The following is a 22,778-nucleotide window of genomic DNA, read 5'->3' on the forward strand; positions in this document are numbered from 1 at the left end:
GTGCCCCCAGATATGGTCAGCACAGTTACCCACCCCTTATCTTAAGACAGTCCGTGCCTACCACATCTTCTCCAGGCCTAGCCGGAAATCTCCAAGCAAGGGAGCAAATGCAAAGCCAGCTTTATTGGTAAAAAGAAATGGCACGCTTCACTGGGAATGCACACCTGGCCCAAGCAGCTGCACCAGCCAGAAAGAAAAGAGGAAGGGGGGAGGGGGAGGGAGAGGGAGGGAGGAAAGGAGAGGAAGGGTGGGGGGAAAGAGGGAGGGAAGAAAGGAGAGGAAGGTGGAAGGGAGAGAGGGAGGAAGGAAGGAAAGGAGAGGAAGGGTGGGGGGAGAGAGGGAGGGAGGGAGAAAGGAAGGAAGGGAGAGAGGGCAGACCAGGGTCTGAGTGGACACGTGGCCGTGGAAGGAGACAAGTCAAGGCTCCAGGTATGGGGGAAAGAGCAGGGAGGGAAGGGTGGCCCATGGCCCGCCATCTAGAAGGGGAGCAGTTCCTCCACAGGGATGTTGAGGATGACGTCCATGTCTGGGGGGCACCTGGTAGGGAAGAGCAAAGAAGGTGTGAGAAGCCAAGCAGGGCGCCAGACTCACAGCCTCCGTGGTTGGCAGGCGGACTGAATGAGACCATGCCGGCTCGTAAAGAGCACTCGGTAACTGACAGGCATCATTCTTTCCACACAAGTAGCCAGAGCCATGGGTTTGCATCCGCAACACATCCCCCCCGCCCCCCAGTGATCAGCACACCCACGAGGCCACACATGACACTCTGTCTCCACCCCGTCCCAATTCTCCCATCCACGCTAATCTCTAATCTCCTGGTGCCCACGGACGTCTTTAGACGTGACATGTCAGGCTTGTCTGCAATTCACAACACTTCACGAGAATAAGGAATGACGATGAGGCCAATATGGCAAAAATATAACCGCTCCTAAAACTACACGGGCAACCGGCTATTCATCCTAATATTCTCTCTACTGTCTGTCTATTTGAAATGTTTCATAATAATGGTAAAAAGAAAAAGCATCTCTAGGGGCACCCGGGCGGCTCGAGTCGGTTAAGCGTCTGACTTCGGCTCAGGTCACGATCTTGCGGTTCGTGAGTTCGAGCCCCAGGTCGGGCTCTGTGCTGACAGCTCAGAGCCTGGAGCCCGCTTCGGATTCTGTGTCTCCCTCTGTCTCTGCCCCTCCCCTCCTCGTGTTCTGTCTGTCTGTCTCTCTCTCTCTCTCTCAAAAATGAGTAAACATTAAAAAAGAAGAAAAAGGAAACACATCTCTATACTGGCAATACCTAAATTTCCATCGCTAGCCAGTATCCATCTTCTGAGGTCAACTGCCTACCTGAGGCCTCCACATGGAGGTGCCCCAGGTCTTGCGTGCCATCATGGAGAGGCCAGACCTAGTAGGACCCCCAAGCTCCGCCACAAAGGGCCTGACACAAGAAAAATGGCAGAGAACTGGCTTTGGAAGGAAGGAACTTCTTCCTCTGGAGCCCAGCGGTGTACCAAGCAGAGAGGACATCCTTCTCTCCTCAGAGTGTCTTCCAGGCTATTCCCTGGCGTCAACCACCCCACTCAACTGCACCTTCCTGAACAACCAAGAAGCTTAGGGGTGCACCCACTTGGTGGGAACACGGAATCTGGGAACCAGAAGGGGGTTCCAAAGAGACGATGTAAGTCAGCTGCCCGTGCGCTGGTGGGACAAGCAGGCCCAGACGGGCAACGTCACATCTGCCACGTGGTCAGCTGCAGAGGCGAGGCGAGGCGAGACCCAGGTCTCCCCGGCCCCCTGTGCAGGGCTCTGCCTTCCCCAGGAACAGAGAGCCTCTTCAAGCACACGGCATGGCGCGTTTAAGAGGCAGCTGCCAAAAAGATCACATACTTGGGTCTCCGAAGCAGAACATCCGCAAACACGGTCTCTCGGGGCTCCTGGACTTGGACCTTGAGCCGCCCCACCTCGGCCTTTAGGATGGGTATTTCCTCCTCAAACTGGCTGATAAACTGAGGACAGAAGTGCAGCAGGGGAGAGTGAGAAGCCAACATCCCCCAACAACAGGGAGACCGGGGCAGAATGCAGGTGCAGCGAGGACATCTAGGGAATCGGGGCGGCTTCGTCACAGGGCTTCCTGGGCTCGCGAGTCAGTGCCAACCTCTGATGGCGCTGAAAGCGGCCAGGACATCACGGAGAATGGCGACAGGTGGCAAAGGGGGGGCGGTACCTGGTAATGAGACTTAACGGGGGCCGGCAGCAAAGGCCACTCTCGCCGACAGTGGATGAAGGAAGACGATAATGAAAGTTAATGCGAGAGGGGGGTGACGGTGAAGTTCATTAACACGGCTAACAGGTGATGGTGAGTGACAAAAATGAGAGGATGAACAGAGGGAGTGGGAACGACAGTAAAATGATGGCCGCGCAGACAATGTCTGGTGATGTTGCTAATGGGTCATCACCGGGGATGCTGGTCAACGAGGCAAGGCTGAGGCGGCACTAACCTCCTCCTACGATGAATGGCAGGTGACAGTAAGGCACTGGCTAGGAGGGAGGCCAATACCAGGGCTGGAGACCCGAGCGCCAGATCAAGACAAGCCTGACTCCCACAGGTCCTGGGGACCGCCCACCCTTCTGCTGCTCCCTCCCGGAGGGACCGTCACCTTCCGTGCCCACTCACTTCTCTGAACTTGCCCCTGCATTTCAGCATGTCCTGCCCATCCCGGATCTTCTGCAGAAGAGCCTCCTGATGGCGCTGCTGGTTTTTCTGTGGAGGGAGGAGAGGTCTGGCCCCCCAGTGCCTCTTATTGGGCAGCAGTGCGTGGTAGAGACCAGAGGGGGTGCAGGGGGCCTGGAGGCAGAGGACGGGGAAGAAAGCAGGGCTGGGGCAGGACCTGGATACCTACCCCAGCAGCTGCCTACTCACCACCACCAGAGATCTCAGAAGGTTTTTCTTCTTCCTCTGAATCTGCTCGGACAAAGACTCCAGGACCTTTCTGCGCATCTCATTAAGGTCATCCAGCTCATCCTAGGGGCCAGCAGGAGGGTGTTGGCCACCAGCCCTGTCTCCAGTATGGTCCAGTATGGCGGAGCGGGGCCAAGGGCCCACCTACCTGCTGGCTGTCCTTTATCTGCTGCAGCTGGCGCACAAGGTTGGCAATCTGGACCGACTTGACGGGGTACTCGCGGTCCATGTACGTGCTCAGGAAGTTCACTTCCTTCTGGGTCTTCTCGATCGTGGCGTTCAGCTGTTCCACCTGCTGCTCCAGGTCTGGAGAGGTCAGGAGGGACAGGAGGCAGGATCCTCCCTCAAGGACCCCTCCCAGGAGATGCGGGAGGCCCACTTACTGTGTGACCCTCGCCAAGACTGTCCCTCCCTGGACCTGTCTCCTCATGCACCTGCTCCCAGGGCAACGGGCCCATGAAACGACCATTAAGACAAAGTCTGTCCTGCCGCCCTCCATGGGGGTGGTGTCCCAGGGTCTGAGGCTCGCCGACACACCGCCCCTTCCCTCAGAAGGCTTCCAGTCTGCTCCGGGGAAAGAAACCACGGGCTCAACACGATCGAAGACCCAGGACCAGAGGGACCCAGCCACCGGCTCCCAGAGGGACCTTGGCAGGAAACAGAGGCAAGCTGGGGCTGGATTCTGTTGCCCAGCTATCTGACCTTCGGCGGGCTACTTTCACTTCCTTTCGCTTCGGCTTTCCCATCTGTAAAATGGGTGAACGGTCCCTGCCTCACAGGGAGCCGCAGTGACCGAGAGTGCCCGTAAAGGGGAAGCCTCGCGGGGCCTCGAAGCGCCAAGTGCTCCAGAAGTAAGCCACTAAGCTCTGCATCTTAGCAATTCCACCTGCCGACCCAGGGGGATGACGGGGCTGCTGGTTTCCAAAAGGCAGGTGCAAGGTGGGCGCCCTGCTGACCTCCCAGAAGCCAGAGAGGGGACCGGGGAGCTCGCCCCAGGGATCCTCACGCTTGATCTTGGATTCCTCCTTCTCCTCCCACTCCTTCAGTTCACACATCAGCTGCCGCAGCTTCTTCTTGTTGGAGCACTCCAAGATGTCCACGATGCTCTGTGGGAGGGGTGGGGTCAGCTCGCCCCCCACCGTCTCCTGGCGCTGCTGAAGCATGGGCTCTCGGGGGACCCGGCACTTCCTCGGAGGAGCCCCCAGATCCAAACCCAGCCCCAGCCCCAGCAACCTGCCCGGAGGCTGGCCGACCCGCTCCACACGGTCCCCTCTACCACCCACCTCCGCCGATGGCACGGCCGCGCGCCCAGGCACCGGGCCAAACCCAGGCTGCGGTCCCCACGCCCCCTTCCTTTGAAATGTCACCAAGTGCTACAGATTTAAAACCCAACAGCCTTGGGGTGCCTGGGTGGCTCAGTCAGTTAAGTGTCTGACTTCGGCCCGGGTCAGGATCTCACGGTTCACGGGTTCAAGCCCCGCATCCGGCTCTGTGCTGACAGCTCGGAGCCTGGAGCCTGCTTCCGATTCCGTGTCTCCTTCCCTGCCCCTCCCCTGCTCATGCTCTGTCTCTCTCCCTCTCTCTCTCAAAAATAAATAAATATTAAAAAAAAAAACACCCAACAGCCTGCAAAGCCATGTCCTTCTCTCCATCCCCACTGCCACTGTCTTATTTAAGCTCTCTTCATCTCCTGCCTGCAATGCTACAACAGCTACTGCTAACTGGCTGTCCTTAGATCCATGCTCCACACAGCAGTCAGGATGATCTTTCTTTAAAAAAAAAAATAGGGGTGCCTGGGTGGTTCAGTCGGCTGAACGTCCAGCTTCGGCTCAAGTGATCTCATGGCTTATGAGTTCGAGCCCCGCGTCGGGCTCTGTGCTGACAGCTCGGAGCCTGGAGCCTGTTTCGGATTCTGTGTCTCCCTCTCTCTCTGACCCTCTCCTGTTCATGCTCTGTCTCTCTCTCTCAAAAATAAATAAACGTTAAAAAAAAAATTTTTTTTAATAAATAAATAAATAAATAAATAAATAAAAGCTGACCTCATCTCTCTGCTATTTAAAACTCTCCAGTGGCTCCCCTCTGCCCTTAAATAAGGCCCAAACTCCTTAGCTAAGCTGACAAGGCCCTGGCCTGACCTTGGGCCAACATGTGGCTCCTTGAGCTATGTTCCCTCTCTCCACAGGCCTTGTATGCCCATTCGTTCTGCCCGCAACAGCCCTCTACCAGTGAACACCTACTTCTGCAGGTTTCAACCCAAGCATCCCTTTCTCCAGGAAGCCTTCCTGACCTTCCCATGTCTGGGTGAGAGGGCCCCTCTGGGTGAGAGGGCTCCCCACATCCCCTGTCCCCACGGCAGTACACATAAATGGCTTTCTAATTGCCCGTGACCCCACGAGGAGAGCTTGATGTAGACAAAGTGCCCCACTAATCACTGTTTCCCAAGGGCCCACAGGAAGCACTCAGGATGAACAGAAAAATGTATTAATGGATCAATGCCAGAAAATCAACAATGACTTTGTCTAAGTTTAGAGAATATTCTACTAAGTTTGGGATGAATAACTCTGCAGGTCCTTGGCTTCTCTTATAGACTGAATTGTTTCCCCTCTCCCCCACCAAATTCACATGTTGAAGCCCTACCCCCCAATATGACTGTATTTGGAGATAGGGGCTTCAAGCAGGTAATGAAGGTTAAATGAGGTCAAAAGGGTGGGGCTCTAACCCGATAAGACTAGTGTGCTTATAAGAAGAGGAAGAGAGAGCCTAAATGTCCATCAACTGACAAATGGATAAAGAAGATGTGGTTTATATATACAATGGAATACTACTTGGCAATGAGAAAGAATGAAATCTGGCCATTTGCAGCAACGTGGATGGAACTGGAGAGTATTATGCTAAGTGAAATAAGTCAGGCAGAGAAAGACAGATACCATATGTTTTCACTCATTATGTGGATCTTGAGAAACTTAACAGAAGACCATGGGGGAGGGGAAGGGAAAAAAAAAGTTAAGAGACGGAAGGAGGCAAACCATAAGAGACTCTTAAACACTGAGAACAAACTGAGGGTTGATGGGGGGTGGGAGGGAGGGGAGGGTAGGTGATGGGTATTGAGGAGGGCACCTGTTGGGATGAGCACTGGGTGTTGTATGGAAACCAATTTGACAATAAATTATATTTTAAAAAGTTTAAAAATAAATTTTACTAAAAAAAAAAAAAAAAGAGGAAGAGACACGAGAGATCTCTCTCTCCATGTGAGCAAAGAGGAAAAGCCATCTGGGAACACAGAGAGAAAGCAGCCATTTGCACCCCGAGGAGAAAGGCCTCACCGCACCTCAACCCTCCTGGCCTCCTGATCTTGGACTTCCGGCCTCCAAAACCCTGAGAAAAAATGTCTATGTCTAAGCCCCCTGGTCTATCACATTTTGTTATGGCAGCCTGAGCAGACCAAGTTCCCAAGACGTCATTTTCTCTTCATCTCACAGGCTCCAGTGAGCTCAGTCCCTCTTCTCCCGGGGCAGACCGCGGCCAGAGGCAACTCCAGAACGGCTCCATGAAGCCATTTTCTCTGACTCTTCTCCAGCCCAAACTCCTGGGTCCCTGTGAACTTTCAGCTCTCTTCCAGCAGCTTCTCCAAGCCTCTCCCAGAGGAGGCGGAGGATGCCCCCTGGGTTCTCTGAAAAGCTGCACCACCCATAGACCATAAGCGCCATCAATAGACCATAAGTGCCACCACGGGCTGAGAGCGCAGATCACAGCATGCTGGTAGGAAGCCAGACCCTGGCGCCAGACTGCCTGGGTTCAAATCCCAGTTGCTAGGTGGGTGTGCTTGAGGGTGACCTTGGGCAAGTTACCCAGCCTCTCTGTTTCCATTTTTTCCGACGTAAAATAAAGATAATAGTGCCCACCCTAGGGGGTTGTTGTAAGGATTATATGAGTCTATACAGAGCACTCAGTATTACACTGTGTATTTGCTGATTGGGGTGGGGACTGCAGCCGCTTTCTCTTGCACACCTACTGTGTGCCGAGTACAACCCCGCGTTTGGGGTGGGTACTTTGTGCTCTACTTCACAGAGCTCAGAGGTTAACTCCAATTAGTGCTGGCGTTGGGATGAGCCCCCATCTGGGTCTGATTCCAAAACCCAGGGAGGTGGGGCCAAGTGTGAGAGATGCATCTGCCAGAAGGAAGCCGCTGGTGCAACCGGCCGGGAGAGGCCGGGAGAGGGCACCCGAGCGCTCAGCGGGGCGGCGCCGAGAGCTGTACGGAGGTGCACAGGGCGGAGGCGAGGGGGGTGCAGTTAGGCCTCACCGCGAGGATGTCCTGCTGCTGCAGCATCGCGCGCGCGTTCAGGGCCGAGCTGTCCTCCATGTCCTGGATGGCCTTGACCAGCTCCCAGTTGAGCGTGGTGAGGAAGACCTCATGGCTGCACAGCTCCTGGAGTGAGTTTCGCTCGTTCCTGAGCAACGTCTGCGGGCGGAGGGGAGGGCAGCGATGGGAGGCGGGGCTGCGCGGGAAGGCTGGAGCCTCCCGGAGCCGAGGGACCGCTTCCCTCCCGCCGCACGCCCGCCCCCTTGTGGTCGCGACTGGTAAATGCGACCCCATTGTCTGAGGGTCAGAGCCGCGGAACTACTTCGTCCATCCTGAATCGCCCATTTTCCCCTAATTTTACACCTCGGAGGTGGGGGGGGGGGTGCCTCTTCCAACCGGCGGCATGCCACAATCTGACAAAATTCTGTTCGTGGGTAAATAAGATAAAGCTGCACCTTATGATCGCTAGCTTCTTTGAGTCAAGAAGATACAGTAATACCAATTGTCATAAAAATAAAAAACACCCCAGGTAGGTAAGAAGGTGGCAGAGGTGACGGGCCTTGTGTGGAGAAGCAGGGGAAGCAAGAAAAATCGCTGCCGTTTCTCTGCAGGCAGCTGAGCTGAATGAGTAGCGTCTCATTTCGTACATCGCTCCCCCGTGGAAACAATGAGGGTCTGAGAGGTTAAGGGACTTGCCTAAGGCTGCCACCAGCAGGTACACAGAATCTACAATAAGAACAGTAAGAATTGTTGGGGGCCTACTATGTGCCTCACTCCAAACATGGCACACGGTATCAGGTCATCCCCTATGTTGACTCTTATTTCATTTGTTTAAACACATGCTATTTTGTTAATGTTTATGTTTGAGAGAGAGAGAGAGAGAGCGCGCGCGCGCGCGCGCGCACACACACACACACACACACACACACACACACACACAAACGGGGGAAGGGCAGGGGGGGGCGGGGCGGGGACAGAGGATCCGAAGCCAGCCCTGTGCTGTCAGCTGCAAGCCCAGTCATGACCTGAGCCAAAGTCAGATGCTCAACCACTAAGCCTCCCCAGGCACCCCAACTAACTCTTATTTTATTGATAAACGGAGACTCAGCCAGGTTAAGGGACTTGCCTCGAGTCACGCAGCCAGAAGGTAATGGCACCGGCACTGGAAAGCCAGACTTGTGATTCCCGATGTCTGTCTTCTCACGACACCAAGACCAGGAAGTGAGTGGGCTTAAAGCTGCGAGATGCGGCCAAGCCCCACAGTGATTAAAAGCTGGATGTAAGGTCTAGACACACTTGGTTCAAATACCAAGTCGGCCACTTACGGCCGCAGGGAACCTGGCCAGAGGCGTTAGCCTACGAGAGACCTGCTAATATTTCTCAAGGTCAGGAAACAGACTTGCTTCAGAGAGCTGCTGTAGAAAACACAGGCGGTAACGTTCACAATCAAGCCCCTTGGCAGCAGTGCCTGGCACCCAGTGTGACTCAGGAACAGGAGCTGAAACTATCGCCACGGGCTCTCGCCCTCCACCTCTGCCATACCTACGTGCTCTCTTCCTCTGTTGTTCCTCGTTTCTCTGTCCTTTACTAGAAATCACCCTCTCCTGGCCCTCGGCTCCCATACTCCTCATAGAGTGAGTCACGGCGCAAACGTACAGAGTATTTATCACGTGCCCAAAACTGTGCTAAGCACTTCACATGCTCAATTTCACTTGGTACGACGATCAGCCTCATCTCCCAGAAGCCCGCCGAGCCAACGTCGCCGGGGCTGGCCTCAGGAAGCTGTGCTCCCCGCAGATACCCAACTCCCAGGGGATTCGAATCGACTGTAGAATTCATGACCTCTGCCCTAGAAATGGATCTTCCCTGGCCACCAGATCTAGTGCAGAACCCCTGCTTTGTTTCCTTCCTGATCCTCACCCCAACCTGCAATTATATCTTTTTCTTATTATTTTTCTTACTTCTTGCCTGCCTCCCCCACTAGAATGTCGCAGCCAGGAGGGCGGGGGCAGCCAAGTGTCGTCACAGCTGTAGGGCACAGCACATAGGACAGTGCCTGGGGCTCCACAAGTATGGGTTGAATAAACTGAGGAGTAACTATTCTTTGGGGTTTTTTGATCCATTTATTACAGGTCCCCCCCCCCCCACCACCACAACGTCAGCTCCATAATAGAACAGGTTCTGAGTGCTGTGTTCACGGCTGTGTCCCCAACACCGGGGATGGCACCTGGCACATAGTTTTCCCTCTCTCAAATGTAGAGGCATATTGTCCTGAGACTGAGGGGCAGAGTCAGGATCCTCTTCTGTCTCCGAGAGCAAATCGACTGGGTAGTTTCCGCTCCCTTCCTGTTCCCCCCCTTGTCCCCATGTCCATTCTCCACACAGCAGCAGCAGCCCAAGGACTCCTGTGAAAACGTAGGTCAGATCATCTCCCGGTTCTACTCAGAACCCTCCAGGGTCTTCCTGTCTCACTCAGCATAGAAACACAAAGCCCAGGGGTGCCTAGGTGGCTCAGTCAGCCTTCAGTTCAGGTCATGATCTCACGGTTTGTGGGTTTGAGCCCCACGTCGGGCTCGGTGCTGACAGCTAGGAGCCAGGAGCCTGCTTCAGATTCCGTGTCTCCCTCTCTCTCTCTGCCCCTGCCCCGCTCATGCACGCACTCTCTCTCTCTCTCAAAAATAAAATAAAAACATTAAAAGGAAAAAAAAAAAAAGCCAGAGCAGGGAAAACAGAGCTGCAAACAAATCACCACCCATACCCCTACTCCCACTATCTTTCCTCATCTCCAGCTATACCAACCTCAGGACCTTTGCACTTGCAGTTCGTCTATCTAGAACATTTCTCCCTCAGATATCACTTTAGCAGCCTTCTCTGACTACCCTGTCTGAAACAGTCACAGCCACTCTTCCTCTGTGCCTCTCTAGCCCCTAACCTTATCTTTACACTTCTTCATTACTCTTATCATCACGGCACATATTATATATTTATCTGTCTTGTTTGTTGTCTGTCTCCCAAAGTAGAATGTAATCTCCCTAAGGTCAGAGGCCAGCCACATGACTGGTAAATCCTTAGAACAGAGCCTGGCACATAGGAGGCATTCAATAAATATTTATTGACTAAATGAATGAATGGTTACAAGAGACAACACTAGGAACTGTTTAGGAGCCCAGGTTTCAGAGCCAAATTGTCCAAGTTCTAAAGTCAGGATAAAAATAACACTAGAGGGGCGCCTGGATGGTTCAGTGGGTTAACCATTGGACTCCCGCTCAGGTCATGATCTCATGGTTCATGAGGTTGAGCCCCAAATTGGGCTCTCTGCAGCACAGATCTGGCTTCAGATCTTCTGTCCCCCTCTCTCTCAGCCCCTCCCCCTCTCAGAAATAAATAAAAACAGGGTGCCTGGGTGGCTCAGTCAGTTAAGCAGAGAGAGACAGAGCATGAACAGGGGAGGGTCAGAGAGACAGAGGGAGACACAGAATCTGAAACAGGCTCCAGGCTCTGAGCTGTCAGCACAGAGCCCGATGCAGGGCTCGAACCCACGAACCGTGAGATCATGACCTGAGCCAAAGTCGGACGCTTAACCGACTGAGCCACCCAGGCGGCCCAAGCATTGGGTTTTTTATTTCACTCAGGTAATGATCTCACAGTTGGTGGGTTCGAGCCCCACATCGGGCTCCGCACTGACAGCATGGAGCCTGCTTGGGATTCTCTCTCTCCCTCTCTCTCTCCCTCTCTCGCTCTCTCTCTCTCTCTCTCCTTGCCCCTTCCCCAAGCACACGCTTTCCCTCTCTCTCTCTAAATAAATAAACTTAAAAAATAAATAAATAAAAACATTTTAAAAAAATTTTTAAGAAAGAAAATAATAAAACAATAACAATAAACACCAGAAATATGAGTTCCTCCTTTAAGAACGCTGGGCCACCTCTGAACCTTTTTGCAAAATTGAAGGTTAAAGGGAAGAAAAGGTTTCATAGCATTCTTCCCTATTTCTTTATTTAGTAATTGTTCACTGAGCTCTTAAAAACTTTCTCGAAACAAACTGAGGGTTGATGGGGGGTGGGAGGGAGGGGAGGGTGGGTGATGGGTATTGAGGAGGGCACCTGTTGGGATGAGCACTGGGTGTTGTATGGAAACCAATTTGACAATAAATTTCATATATTGAAAAAAAAATAAAAAATAAAAAAATAAAGCAGAAGATGAACAAACATCTGAAATGTATTACCAGACATTTATTGATAGCCAAATCCATGAAATTTCATGGGGAAAAAAAAAAAAACTTTTGGGAAAAAAAAAACTTTCTCGAAGAAGTTAATAATTCTTCTACGGTATTTTGTAGTATTTATAGTATTCAGTATTCTACTTTCTTCTATGGACACAAAGACTCTTCTTTTTGTCATTTCAAATACTTTGAAACGTTGTTCTGAAGCCATAGAAAACAATGGACGGTGAGAAAATTACTTATCTAAAATTGTATCAGAGGTGTGAAAAATGTACTAGTAAGCGTCTAAGCTCTGCTTCAAGGTGCATCGTATTCCACGAAAAGTTCATTTACTAGAAATGTCTTAATGGACAAGCCACCAGATTGTGTTCCTAATGCAGTGAAATAAAAAGCGATTCTGATCATTTTCCTAGTCTTTTTTTTTTTTTTTAATTTTTTTTTTTTTTAACGTTTTATTTATTTTTGAGACAGGGAGAGACAGAGCATGAACAGAGGAGGGTCTGAGAGAGGGAGACACAGAATCTGAAACAGACTCCAGGCTCTGAGCTGTCAGCACAGAGCGCCACGCGGGGCTCGAACTCATGGACCACGAGATCATGACCTGAGCCGAAGTGGGCCGCTTAACCGACTGAGCCATCCAGGCGCCCCTCCTAGTCTTAAACACAAAGGCAAACACTTTGCTTAAGTGGCTCTGGTACTACCATTTTCTGGCTATGTGACCTGGTACAAGTCCTTCATCGCCTTACACAGTTTCCCCATCTGTAAAATGGGGGTGACGATAAGCATGCCCATGGCATTGCTAACGAGGAAATGAGCCCAGCATCCACCAAATGTTCAGTGCGTGTTTGCTATCGCTGTCCCCCCACCCCTCTGCCCCCATCCTTGGCCCCGGTGCCTGTGGGAGGATGCTCCTACCTTCATTAGCCGGATTTTGGCCTGTGCCTTCCCAGAGTCCAGCTTCTCTCTGTGCATTTCTTGTGGCTGCCTCAGCTGGCTTGTCATCGACGTGGCGGACTTGGAATGCAACGCTAGGGCATGGGAAAAGGCAGAGAGGGAGTAAGGATATAGGCAGGCCTAGGATCGGGTCCCAGTACCATCCATTGAGGTGGCCCAGGCCCCAGCCCCACCCACTCTCGACCTTATAATATGTGACAGTGAGGCAGAGCATGAAACTCATATCTATCAGTAAGCTCCCAGGCCTCACTTTGGGCCTTGATATAAGGGACAGAGAAGTGCAGGAGGCTTCCCCGTGACCCTGGGCATGGACAGAGGGGAGGAGCGAGAAGAGTAGCACAGGAGACGGCCAGGTGCCCGCAATCTCTCCCACCAACCTGGCCGGTAGCAGAGTCAGACAGGGCGGGGGTTAAGGGCAGGAACTAATCAGCCAGACAGCCTGGGTTCGAATCCAGACACTGCTTTCCACTAGCCAGTGAATTTGGGCAGGTCACATGACCTCTCTATCCCTCAGTTTTCCCACCTATAAGATAGGAGTGATCATCACGCCTACTTCATCGGGTTGTCGTGAAGATTAAATGTTATTCTGCTTTAAAGTGTGTCGAGAAGTGCCTGATCCATACTCAGTGCTGAATATGCATTTCTCGTTGTCACTGCTGTTACTGATGACCTGAGGATTGGCATCAGAACCACAGCACCATACGAAGGCACAGGAGCTGTGCAAAACTCCCGACTGGCTGTCCGAAACACCTCTAAAAGCTGTGGCCCTGCCAGATAAGGAGTATACGAAAATAGTTCCGATCTGGGGCGCCTGGGTGGCTCGGTCCGTTAAGCGTCCGACTTCGGCTCAGGTCATGATCTCATGGTCCATGAGTTCGAGCCCCGCGTCGGGCTCTGTGCTGACAGCTCGGAGCCTGGAGCCTGTTTCGGATTCTGTGTCTCCCTCTCTCTCTGCCCCTCCCCTGTTCATGCTCTGTTTCTCTCTGTCTCAAAAATAAATAAACGTTAAAAAAAAATAAAAAAAAATAAAAAAAGAAAGAAAATAGTTCCAATCAGAATAAGGCATTTGGAGGACGTGTTCTCAGAACCCCTGCTTCCTCACAGCGTGTCATGTGCCAGCCCGGGACAAATCACCCAAATCAAGGCACCTGGGTGGCTCAGCCAGTTGAGGGACTGACTTCAGCTCAGGTCACGATCTCATGGTTCATGGGTTCGAGCCCTGCATCGGACTCTCTACAGTCAGCACAGAGCCTGCTTTAGATCCTCTGTCCCCCACTCTCTCTGCCCCTCCCCTGCTTGTGCTCTCTCTCTCTCTCTCTCTCTCTCAAAAATAAATTTAAAAAAAAAATCACCCAAATCATCATGAATGCTGTGGCCACATTCTCGTCCCCGTGCCCCCCACCCCAATCCCTACTCCAGGTGCAACCCAGTACAATTCAGAAAAATATTATTTCTTCAATGCATCGACACAGCTAACCCTGGAAGATGTTAGTAATAACTGCTGAAGTGATGAAGTAAACTACAATAATGTTGTGTTAAAGTTATGAGTTATCTGTATATGCCGGGTATTTAATTGTAGTGTTTAAAAGATGGAATGATTAATAGATTAATATTGTGGTTCTAATTTAAAATGTGTAAATGAGATTTTGATTTAGATTTGTTTCAAATTAAAAGTTTAAGGCGTTCTTATTAAATGTGTATAAATTACCGAAACATGAGAGGACATAAGATTACCCATATCTCGAAGTTTATTTATTAGATGTACAAGCATTATTTAAATGCTCGATGGTCTTTGTGAATCAGACAAGCGAACTCTTTGAAAATGAAAATTCAATATATGAAATTTTAAGATGTGGCTTAAAAGAATTAGGGGAAATTAATTAACCAACTTCCAAAATCCCCCTTTGTAGTGTTTGTAAAAATTATAAGATTAGCAAGTTGAACTCAAATAGTTAGGGAGATTTGTAGCTTTAATAATGACAATTTATTTTCATTAATGGCAGTAGCCCTGATATATCTTTTTTATTTTTAATTAAATTTATTACTGGGGCATCTGGGTGGCTCAGTCAGTTAAGCATCTGACTTCGGCTCAGGTCATGATCCCAAGGTTCATGAGTTTGAGCCCCATATCGGACTTGCTGCTGTCCGTACTGAGCCCACTTCGGATCCCCCGTTCCCCTCTCTCTCTGCCCCTCCCCTGCTCACACTCTCTTGCTCTCAAAAATAAAATAAAAAACATTAAAAAAAACACACACACACACACACACAGATCTTCTGTATCCTTAACCCAGTCTCTCCCAATGGTAGCATTTTGCAAAATCACCTACAATATCAGAACCATGAAATTGATGTTAAGACAGGCAAGATATAGAACATTTCCATCACCGCAAGCATAGTTCATGTTGCCTTTTAAAAAAATTTTTTTTAACGTTTTATTTATTTTTGAGACAGGGAGAGACAGAGCATGAACAGGGGAGGGTCAGAGAGAGGGAGACACAGAATCTGAAACAGGCTCCAGGCTCTGAGCTGTCAGCACAGAGCCCGACGCGGGGCTCGAACTCACGGACCGCGAGATGATGACCTGAGCCGAAGTCGGCCCCTTAACCGACTGAGCCACCCAGGGGCCCCTCATGTTGCCTTTTATAGCCATACCCTCTTCCCCTCCCCTTACCACCCTCCCCCAGCCTGTGTCCCTAACCCCTGGTGATCACTCATCCGTTCTCCATTTCTACAATTTTGTCATTCCCAGCATGCTACATAAATGGAATCGTAGAATATATAACTTCTGGAATTGGCTTTTTTTCACTCAGCAAAATTCTGTGGATTCATCCAAGTTATTGACTGTATCAACAATCCTTTCCTTTTATTTTTGCGAGAGAGAGACAGAGCACGAGCAGAGGAAGGGCAGAGAGAGGGAGGGAGACACAGAATCTGAACAATCCTTTCCTTTTTATCAATGGATAGTATTCCGTGGTATGGATGTACCATAGCTTATTTAACCATTAACCATTAAAGGACATCTGGATTGCTTCCAGTTTGAGAGTATTATGAATAAGGCTGCTATGGAACATTCATGCACTGGTTTTTGTGTGACCCTAAGTTGTCACGTCACGGGAATAAATGCCCAAGAGTGCAATTGTTGAACCGTGATGAGAACTGCATGTTGGTTTCATTAGAAACTGCCAAAGTCTCTTCCAGAGCGGCTGTAGCATTTTACATGCCCACCAGCAACACATGCATCATCCAGCTTCTCCTCTTTGCCGGCATTCGGTGTTATCACTATTTTTCATTTTAGCCATTCTGATAGGCGTGTGGTGACAAGTCACTGTGGTGTAACTTGCACGGCCCTAATGGATAATGATGTCAAACATCTTTTCATGTGATTGTTTACCATCTGGATATCCTCATCAGTGAAATGTCTCTTCATGTCTTTTGCCCATTTTCTAACTGCATTGTTCTTCTGTTGAGAGTTCTCAATATATTCTACGCAGCAGTCCTTTGTCAGATGCAGTTTGCAAATATTTTCTCCAAGTCTGTAGCTCGTCTTTTCATCCCCTTAACACAGTCTTTCACAGAACAAGTTTTTACTTTTGATGATATCGAACTTCCCCATTTATTTCATTTTTCTTTTATGGATCAAGCTGTTGGTATAAAGTCTGAGAGCTTTTCACGTGGCCATGGGTCGCAAAGATTTTTCTCTCCTGTATTTTCTTTCCTAAAAGGTGTACGCGTTTACATGAACACATTTAATTTTTATTTCATTTTACAATTAATTTGGAGTTAAGTTTTGTCTAACTTCTGAAACTCAAGTCAAGGTTCTTTTTGTTTTTCTTTCTCTCTCCCTTTTTTTGTTTTTGTTTGTTTGTTTTTTCTTTTTGCCTATGGATGTCCACTTGCCCCAGCACTATTTGTGGAAAAGGCTTCCTTTTCCTCCACTGAGCTGTTTTTGCACCCTTGTCAAAAATCAGCCAGGTGGGGCGCCTGGGTGGCGCAGTCGGTTAAGCGTCCGACTTCAGCCAGGTCACGATCTCGCGGTCCGTGAGTTCGAGCCCCGCGTCAGGCTCTGGGCTGACGGCTCGGAGCCTGGAGCCTGTTTCCGATTCTGTGTCTCCCTCTCTCTCTGCCCCTACCCCGTTCATGCTCTGTCTCTCTCTGTCCCAAAAATAAATAAAAAACGTTGAAAAAAAAAATTAAAAAAAAAAAAAAATCAGCCAGGCATATTTATGTGGCTCTATTTCTGGTTTCTCTGTCCTGTTCCACTGGTGTAGGTGTTTATCTCTGCCCATTCTATGCTGTCTTGATTACTGTAGCTGTATAGTATGCCTTAGTATCAGGTAAAGTGATTCTTCCCACATTATCCTCCTTTCTCAAAATAGTTTATTCTAGGGCCTTGGTTTTCAATATAAATTTTAGATTAAACCTATGTCTATAAAACACCTTCCTGGGATTTTGATAGGAATTACATTATACATAGAAATCAAATTGGGAAGAATTGGCATCTTTACTATGCTGAGTGTTCTTTTTTTTTTAATGTTTTTATTTATTTTTAAGAGAGAGAGGGAGAAAGAATCTTTTTTTTAATTTTATTAAATTTTTTTTAATGTTTCTTTATTTTTGAGATACAGAGCATGAGCGGGGGAGGAGGAGAGAGAGAGGGAGACACAGAATCTGAAGCAGGCTCCAGGCTCCGAGCTGTCAGCACAGAGCCCGACGTGGGGCTCGAACCCACAAACTGTGAGATCATGACCTGAGCCAAAGTCAGACGCTCAACCGACTGAACCACCCAGGGGCCCCCACTATGCTGAGTATTCTAATTGTGAATAGTATGTCTCTCCATTTATCTAGGTCTTCTTTGATCTCTTTCATTAGCATTATGTAATTTTCAGCATACAAGTCCTATACATTCTTTGTTAAGTTTATGCCTAAATGTTTCAATTTCTTTGGATTATAAATGTATTTTTAATTTTGGTTTCCCCATACTCATTGTAAGAACATAGAAATGTGATTGATTTTTTTGTGTACTTGTATTCTGCAACCTTGACAAACTTATTAATTCTAGTTTCTTTTAGATTTAGTAGATTCCTTAAGATTCTCTACATAGACAGGCACGCCATCTGTAAATAAAAACAGTCAAATCATTCTATCCGACTCATCTTGGTGTTGATGTCTGTCTTTTCTCCTTCATGTTGTGATTTTCCTTATTCTTGGTACGACAAGTGCTTTTGTCGTATCCTTGATGTTTATTTTTAATGCTTATTTATTTATTTTTGAGAGAGAGAGATAGAGAGTGAGCAGGGAAGGAGCACAGAGAGAGGGAGACAGAAAATCCCAAACAGGCTCTGCGCTGTCAGCATAGAGCCCGACATGGGGCTCGAACTCACGAACCGTGAGATCATGACTTGAGCTGAAATTAAGAGCCGGATGTTTGAGGTGCCTGGGTGGCTCAGGTGGTTGAGCGTCTGACTTCGGCTCAGGTCATGATATTGCGGTTCACACGTTTGAGCCCTGGGTCAGGCTCTGTGCTGACAGCTCAGAGCCTGGAGCCTACTTCAGATTCTGTGTCTCCCTCTTGTCTCTCTGCCCCTTCCCCACTCATGCTCGCTCTCTCTCTCTCTCTCAAAAATAAATAAGCATTAAAAATTAAAAAATAAATAAATAAAATAAAAACATTTAAAAAAAAGAGTCCAATACTCAACCAACTGAGCCACCCAAGCACCCCCAAGTTTTAAATAATACTCTGGGTCCTACTTAATCTTCATTTTAGCAGACAGTCCATCCCCTGTTGAGACGTAGCATACAGGCCAGATGACTGCTCACCCCTTTAGCAACCAACCCACGTTATTCTTTCCAGTTTTCAAAGTCTTCTTACGTTTGTTGTGTTACATCTAGGGCTTTTTTAGTTGCAAAAGGGAGGAACAAGAAGGAATGGGGTCATCCCGTCTTGGGGGAATCAGCTGATGCATCTTGTTGAAGACACAAAAGCTGCCCTCAAGGACATGACTTTGCTTAAGACATTTCACCAACCGAAGCCTCGGTTCCTTCATCTGTAAAATAGTGATTTTATCTCCCAGGTCGGAAGGAATGAATGAAGTGGTGACTTCCTTGTACCCGTCTATCTCAAGTGTATTGAAAGTTTTGCATAAAAAACATTTTTTCATAAAAAAAATTTAAAAAGGGACTCCTGGGGGGCTCAGTCAGTACACCTTCTGACACATGACTTCGGCTCAGGTCATGATCTCACGGTTTGGGAGTTCGAGCCCCATATCGGGCTCTGTGCTGCCAGCGCAGAGCCTGCTTGGGATTCTGTCTCCCTCTCTGTCCCTCCCCTGCTTTCTCTCTATCTCTCTCAAAATAAATAAAAATAAGTGTAAAAAAAATTTTTTTTAAGTTAAGTTTTGTGTAGTTACATGTTTGAGGTTGGGACTGTGAACTCTATGCAGCTGGAAACCCAATCTGTCTCCATCACCATAAGTCAACAACACTCAGCCCAATTTGGGGCATGTGGGTACTCAGCAAATGGATGCTGCTGAATGAATACATGAATGAATGAATGAATGAATGAATGAAGCCTCTGCAACAGAGCCTAACATAAGATAAGTCCTCAGCAAGTGGTAACTATTTTCATCATTGTAATTTACACAGAGGATTTCACCGGGCGTAAAGCAGGAATCTCTGTAGCAAGGGCTGCGAGAGATAACCTAGATGGAATTGCAGGAAGGGAGACAGGAACACCAACTCGGGTCCATGTTTCTCCAGTGCCCACAGACTCTCCATCGACCTGTGGTTAAGACTGTCCACCCTGGAGACAAACTGCCGACTGTCACAGCCTGGCCCTGCCCCCTCCTACCTGTGTGACCTTGGAAGTTACACCTGTCCATGCCTTATCTAGAAGAAGAGGTGATCGTCACAGCACCCACCTCACGGGGTTGTTGAGAAGACTAAATGAAGTGATGTGGGCAAAGTGCTGAGAACAGTATCTGGCACATAATAAGTGCTTGGCCTGTGTTAATTACTCTGGTTCTTACTGTGGATGTATGTTACACATCTCACTGTCTCCCCAGTGACAGAAGGAAAGGAGTTTCCCTGTGGATGCTGTATGAATAGATCTAAAGCCGAAGACACAAATTCTGTCACTACCACCAGGACTTGTGCTCAGCACTTAACATCCAAATCTCTTGACAGGGGCATTTTAGATACATTGGAAAGGAGGATTTGTGGTTCTCACAAATACTGGGGGTCCTGATGGGCATCTGTGGGTGGGGGCCAGGGATGCTTGATAGATAGCCCCAGAATAGGACAGCCCCACAGAACACAGAATTCTCCTACTTCCTGTGTGACTTTCCAAAGCCCTATCAGACACTGAGGTAGGTAAAAACCATATTTATAATGATCTGATCCCAGAACCTGACTCTCTTTCACATATAAACACAAAGAGGGGTCACCTGGGTGGCTCAGTCGGTTAAGCGTCCGACTTCAGCTCAGGTCTGATCTCACAGATCGTGGGTTCAAGCCCCGCATCGGGCTCTGTGCTGACAGCTCAGAGCCTGGAGCCTGCTTCGGATTCTGTGACTCCCTCTCTCCGTCCCTCCCCTGCTCATGCTCTGTCTCTCTCTCTGTCTCTCAAAAAATAAATAAACGTTAAAGAAAAAAATTTAAACACAAAGAGTATTTTGTAGGGGTTTATGGTAATGCTGAATTTTCCAAGAAAGCAGCTACAATCAAGGGAAGATTGCGCTCTGTTTTGTTAAGAACTTTACCAAGAGAGGGGCATCACTTTGGAAATCGTGACTGCAATGAAAAATCCCTCTGGACATTTGAGTCCCTAACATCCCACCACGTGTCACTCCACATCTGTGAATAAGCTTCTGACTACTTTGTCATATCTTCTAATAGAGTTCACCCTGAGTATTTACATACTAAAATAGAAGTTATTTAACTATAAACAGCTTTCCTTTTCCTTTTCCTTTTCCTTTACTTTACACTGAGGGCATTATATTAATTTTTAAAATTACATACATGGTCAATTATATTATCTATGAAGTTTATCTCAGATACTAAAGGAATATGACAAAATATTTGTTATTAAAAGGAATGTTGGGTCTGAGAAGGTTAAGCAACAATGCTTGACGCAGATCTTCTCATTTAATTCTTGCGGCCATCCTATCAGGTCCTCATATTACAAATGAGAAAACTATGGGGTGCCTGGGTGGCTCAGTCGGTTGAGCGTCCGACTTCGGCTCAGGTTATGATCTCGCGGGTCATGAGTTCCTGCCCCGCGTCGGGCTCTGTGCTGATGGCTCAGAGCCGGGAGCCTGCTTCGGATTCTGTGTCTCCCTCTCTCTCTGCTCCTCCCCCCGCTCATGCTCTGCCTCCCCCTCTCTTTCAAAAATAAATAAAAAACATTTTTAAAAAAATGAGAAAACTAAAGCTCAGAGAGATGAATGGCTTTTCCAAGATGGTAAAGGGCAGAGCCAAGAAGTGAACCCAGGTCTGCCTGAGCCAAGGGCCTGAGAACTCCCTCAGAAGGCATAACAACAATGTGGTGGAGATTATCCTGAGTTGACCAAACCCTGTTTTCTTGGCCTCCTGGACACACAGCAGGACATTTCTCCTCTTGTGGTTATGGGTAGTCATACGACTGAGCTACAGCCACCGGAACATGAGTGGGAGTGATATGTATCACTTCAAGTCTAAAAAAAAAAAAAATGTCCACAAAATTACCCGTATCCTCGCTCGCTCTCTCTCTCTCTCTCTGTCTCTCTTCTGAGTGCAGAAGTATCTAGCAGAGGACTCCAAGGCCTCACAAACTGTCAGAGCCACAAGGCTGAAGAAGCCTGGATCGCTGAATGACCATGTGGACAAGCTTACCTCCTCCCCTGCAGATCCACAATTGTTCTTTGACGGAAATGAGAAATAGGCTTGAATATTAACCCTTGAAACTTGGGGATTGTTTGTTACCGCAATTAGCCTACTCTAATACAGTTGATGTCACCAAAGGCCGAGGGCATACACGCTGTCCCATCTCCCATCCACATACCAGCCCTCAAGGGTGTCTGCCCACCTGGCGGGACACTAGTCAAAGCCTTCACTCTGCTCTTCTTGTGGCCTCTGGATTGTAGGACTGGAGGCAGAGTAGATGGCTTGGTTTTCTGCTTGGACCGCTGCCATGGAACATAATCCTACCAGATACAACACAATCAGTCACACAGCCTGATGGGTTCAAATCCCAGCTTCACCCCTTACAGATATCTGTGACCCTGAGCAAGTGACTTTACTCCTCTGAGCCTCAATTTTTCTCATCTGTAAACTAGGTCTAATTATAAAACCCACCTCCGCAGGTTGATGCGAGCAGTCCAAGGGATATTTGTGAAGCATGTGGTAAGAGCTTCAGAAATGCTAGCTATCACTTTTTTATCAGCCAGCCAGAATTTACTAAGCACATCCAGGCTGTGAGGTGCTAAGAACTGTGAGAAACAGAAGGCATGGAAAAGACCCAACAGAAAACCATAGTAGCGATCAGAGATAAATAAGAGAGCAGTATAAAATACCCTCACGTTCCGATAAGGTGATGAGAAAAAAACAGGCTCCGAGAATTGCCCCCGGATCCTACAGCGACTGTGTGACACAGGCAGGCCTGGAATTCAGGTCTCCAGACTCTATCACCCGGGACAGTCACAGCCTGGGGGTTCAGGGCAGGAGGACTGCAGGCCCAGGGTCAGCAAGCCCCCATCTGCTCCTTAGCGCTCCCGGACTCACCAGAATCTGGAAGTTGTGGACTGTGGAGCGAATCCCAGAGCGGTTGGGTCTGGAAAGAGTTGGGGCGGGAAAGAATGTCCATCACTTCCAACCCATGGACTGTAATACACAGCAAACGCGAACAGGGTCTCCCAGTTAACTACCACTGGAACGCGCGGGAGCTGGGAGAGCCCGAGGGAGAGGCGGGGCTAGGGAGATGAGGGCGGGGGAGGGGGCGGGGTCAAAAGACAACCAGGCCCAGACCAAAAGAAGCCGGGGCGGGGGGGGGGGGGGGGGACGCATGCGCACTTCACCACCCATCGATGCTCCTTTTACTTACTTTGGAAAGACATGGGCCATTGGGGAAAATGGAAGAAGAGTTGTGAGTCCGCGGGGCTCCGATCTCTTGCGATGCCTATTTATTCGGCTTCTGCAACTCTTTTGTCTGAGCGTGGCCCACGTGGTAACCTAGGCCGCTCAAACTTCCAGCGAGACCGGGCTGTCCGTCTCCAAGGAAACGGACGCGGACTACCGAGCGCCTTGAGGGACTAACCTCTCAAGCAGAAACGTAGCTCGCCACATTCTGCTCAACTGGGTTTTAAATACCATCCTTAAGCT

At 49.0% G+C, this 22,778-nt stretch overlaps 1 protein-coding gene across 2 annotated transcripts; it reads right to left on the bottom strand.

Annotated features, from left to right (window-relative positions):
* Positions 1–300: 300 nt before the first annotated feature.
* On the bottom strand, positions 301–22,634 carry CA3H20orf96 (chromosome A3 C20orf96 homolog). 2 transcript variants are annotated; one of them, XM_042931346.1, is made up of 11 exons: positions 22,501–22,634; positions 22,182–22,230; positions 21,487–21,604; positions 12,387–12,499; positions 7,253–7,411; positions 3,956–4,055; positions 3,098–3,255; positions 2,911–3,012; positions 2,665–2,751; positions 1,878–1,996; positions 301–537 (listed from the first exon to the last, which is right to left on the bottom strand). In XM_042931346.1, the coding sequence occupies exons 1-11, from the start codon at positions 22,518–22,520 to the stop codon at positions 477–479; spliced, it is 1,086 nt and encodes a 361-aa protein (XP_042787280.1). In that variant the 5' UTR covers positions 22,521–22,634; the 3' UTR covers positions 301–476. The 2 variants fall into 2 exon arrangements, with proteins under 2 accessions (XP_042787280.1, XP_042787281.1); XM_042931347.1 differs by lacking the exons at positions 21,487–21,604; positions 22,501–22,634 and having other exon boundaries at positions 22,182–22,337.
* Positions 22,635–22,778: the final 144 nt, after the last annotated feature.

Source organism: Panthera leo, chromosome A3 (genome assembly GCF_018350215.1).
Source record: "Panthera leo isolate Ple1 chromosome A3, P.leo_Ple1_pat1.1, whole genome shotgun sequence".
Classification (NCBI taxonomy): domain Eukaryota; kingdom Metazoa; phylum Chordata; class Mammalia; order Carnivora; family Felidae; genus Panthera; species Panthera leo.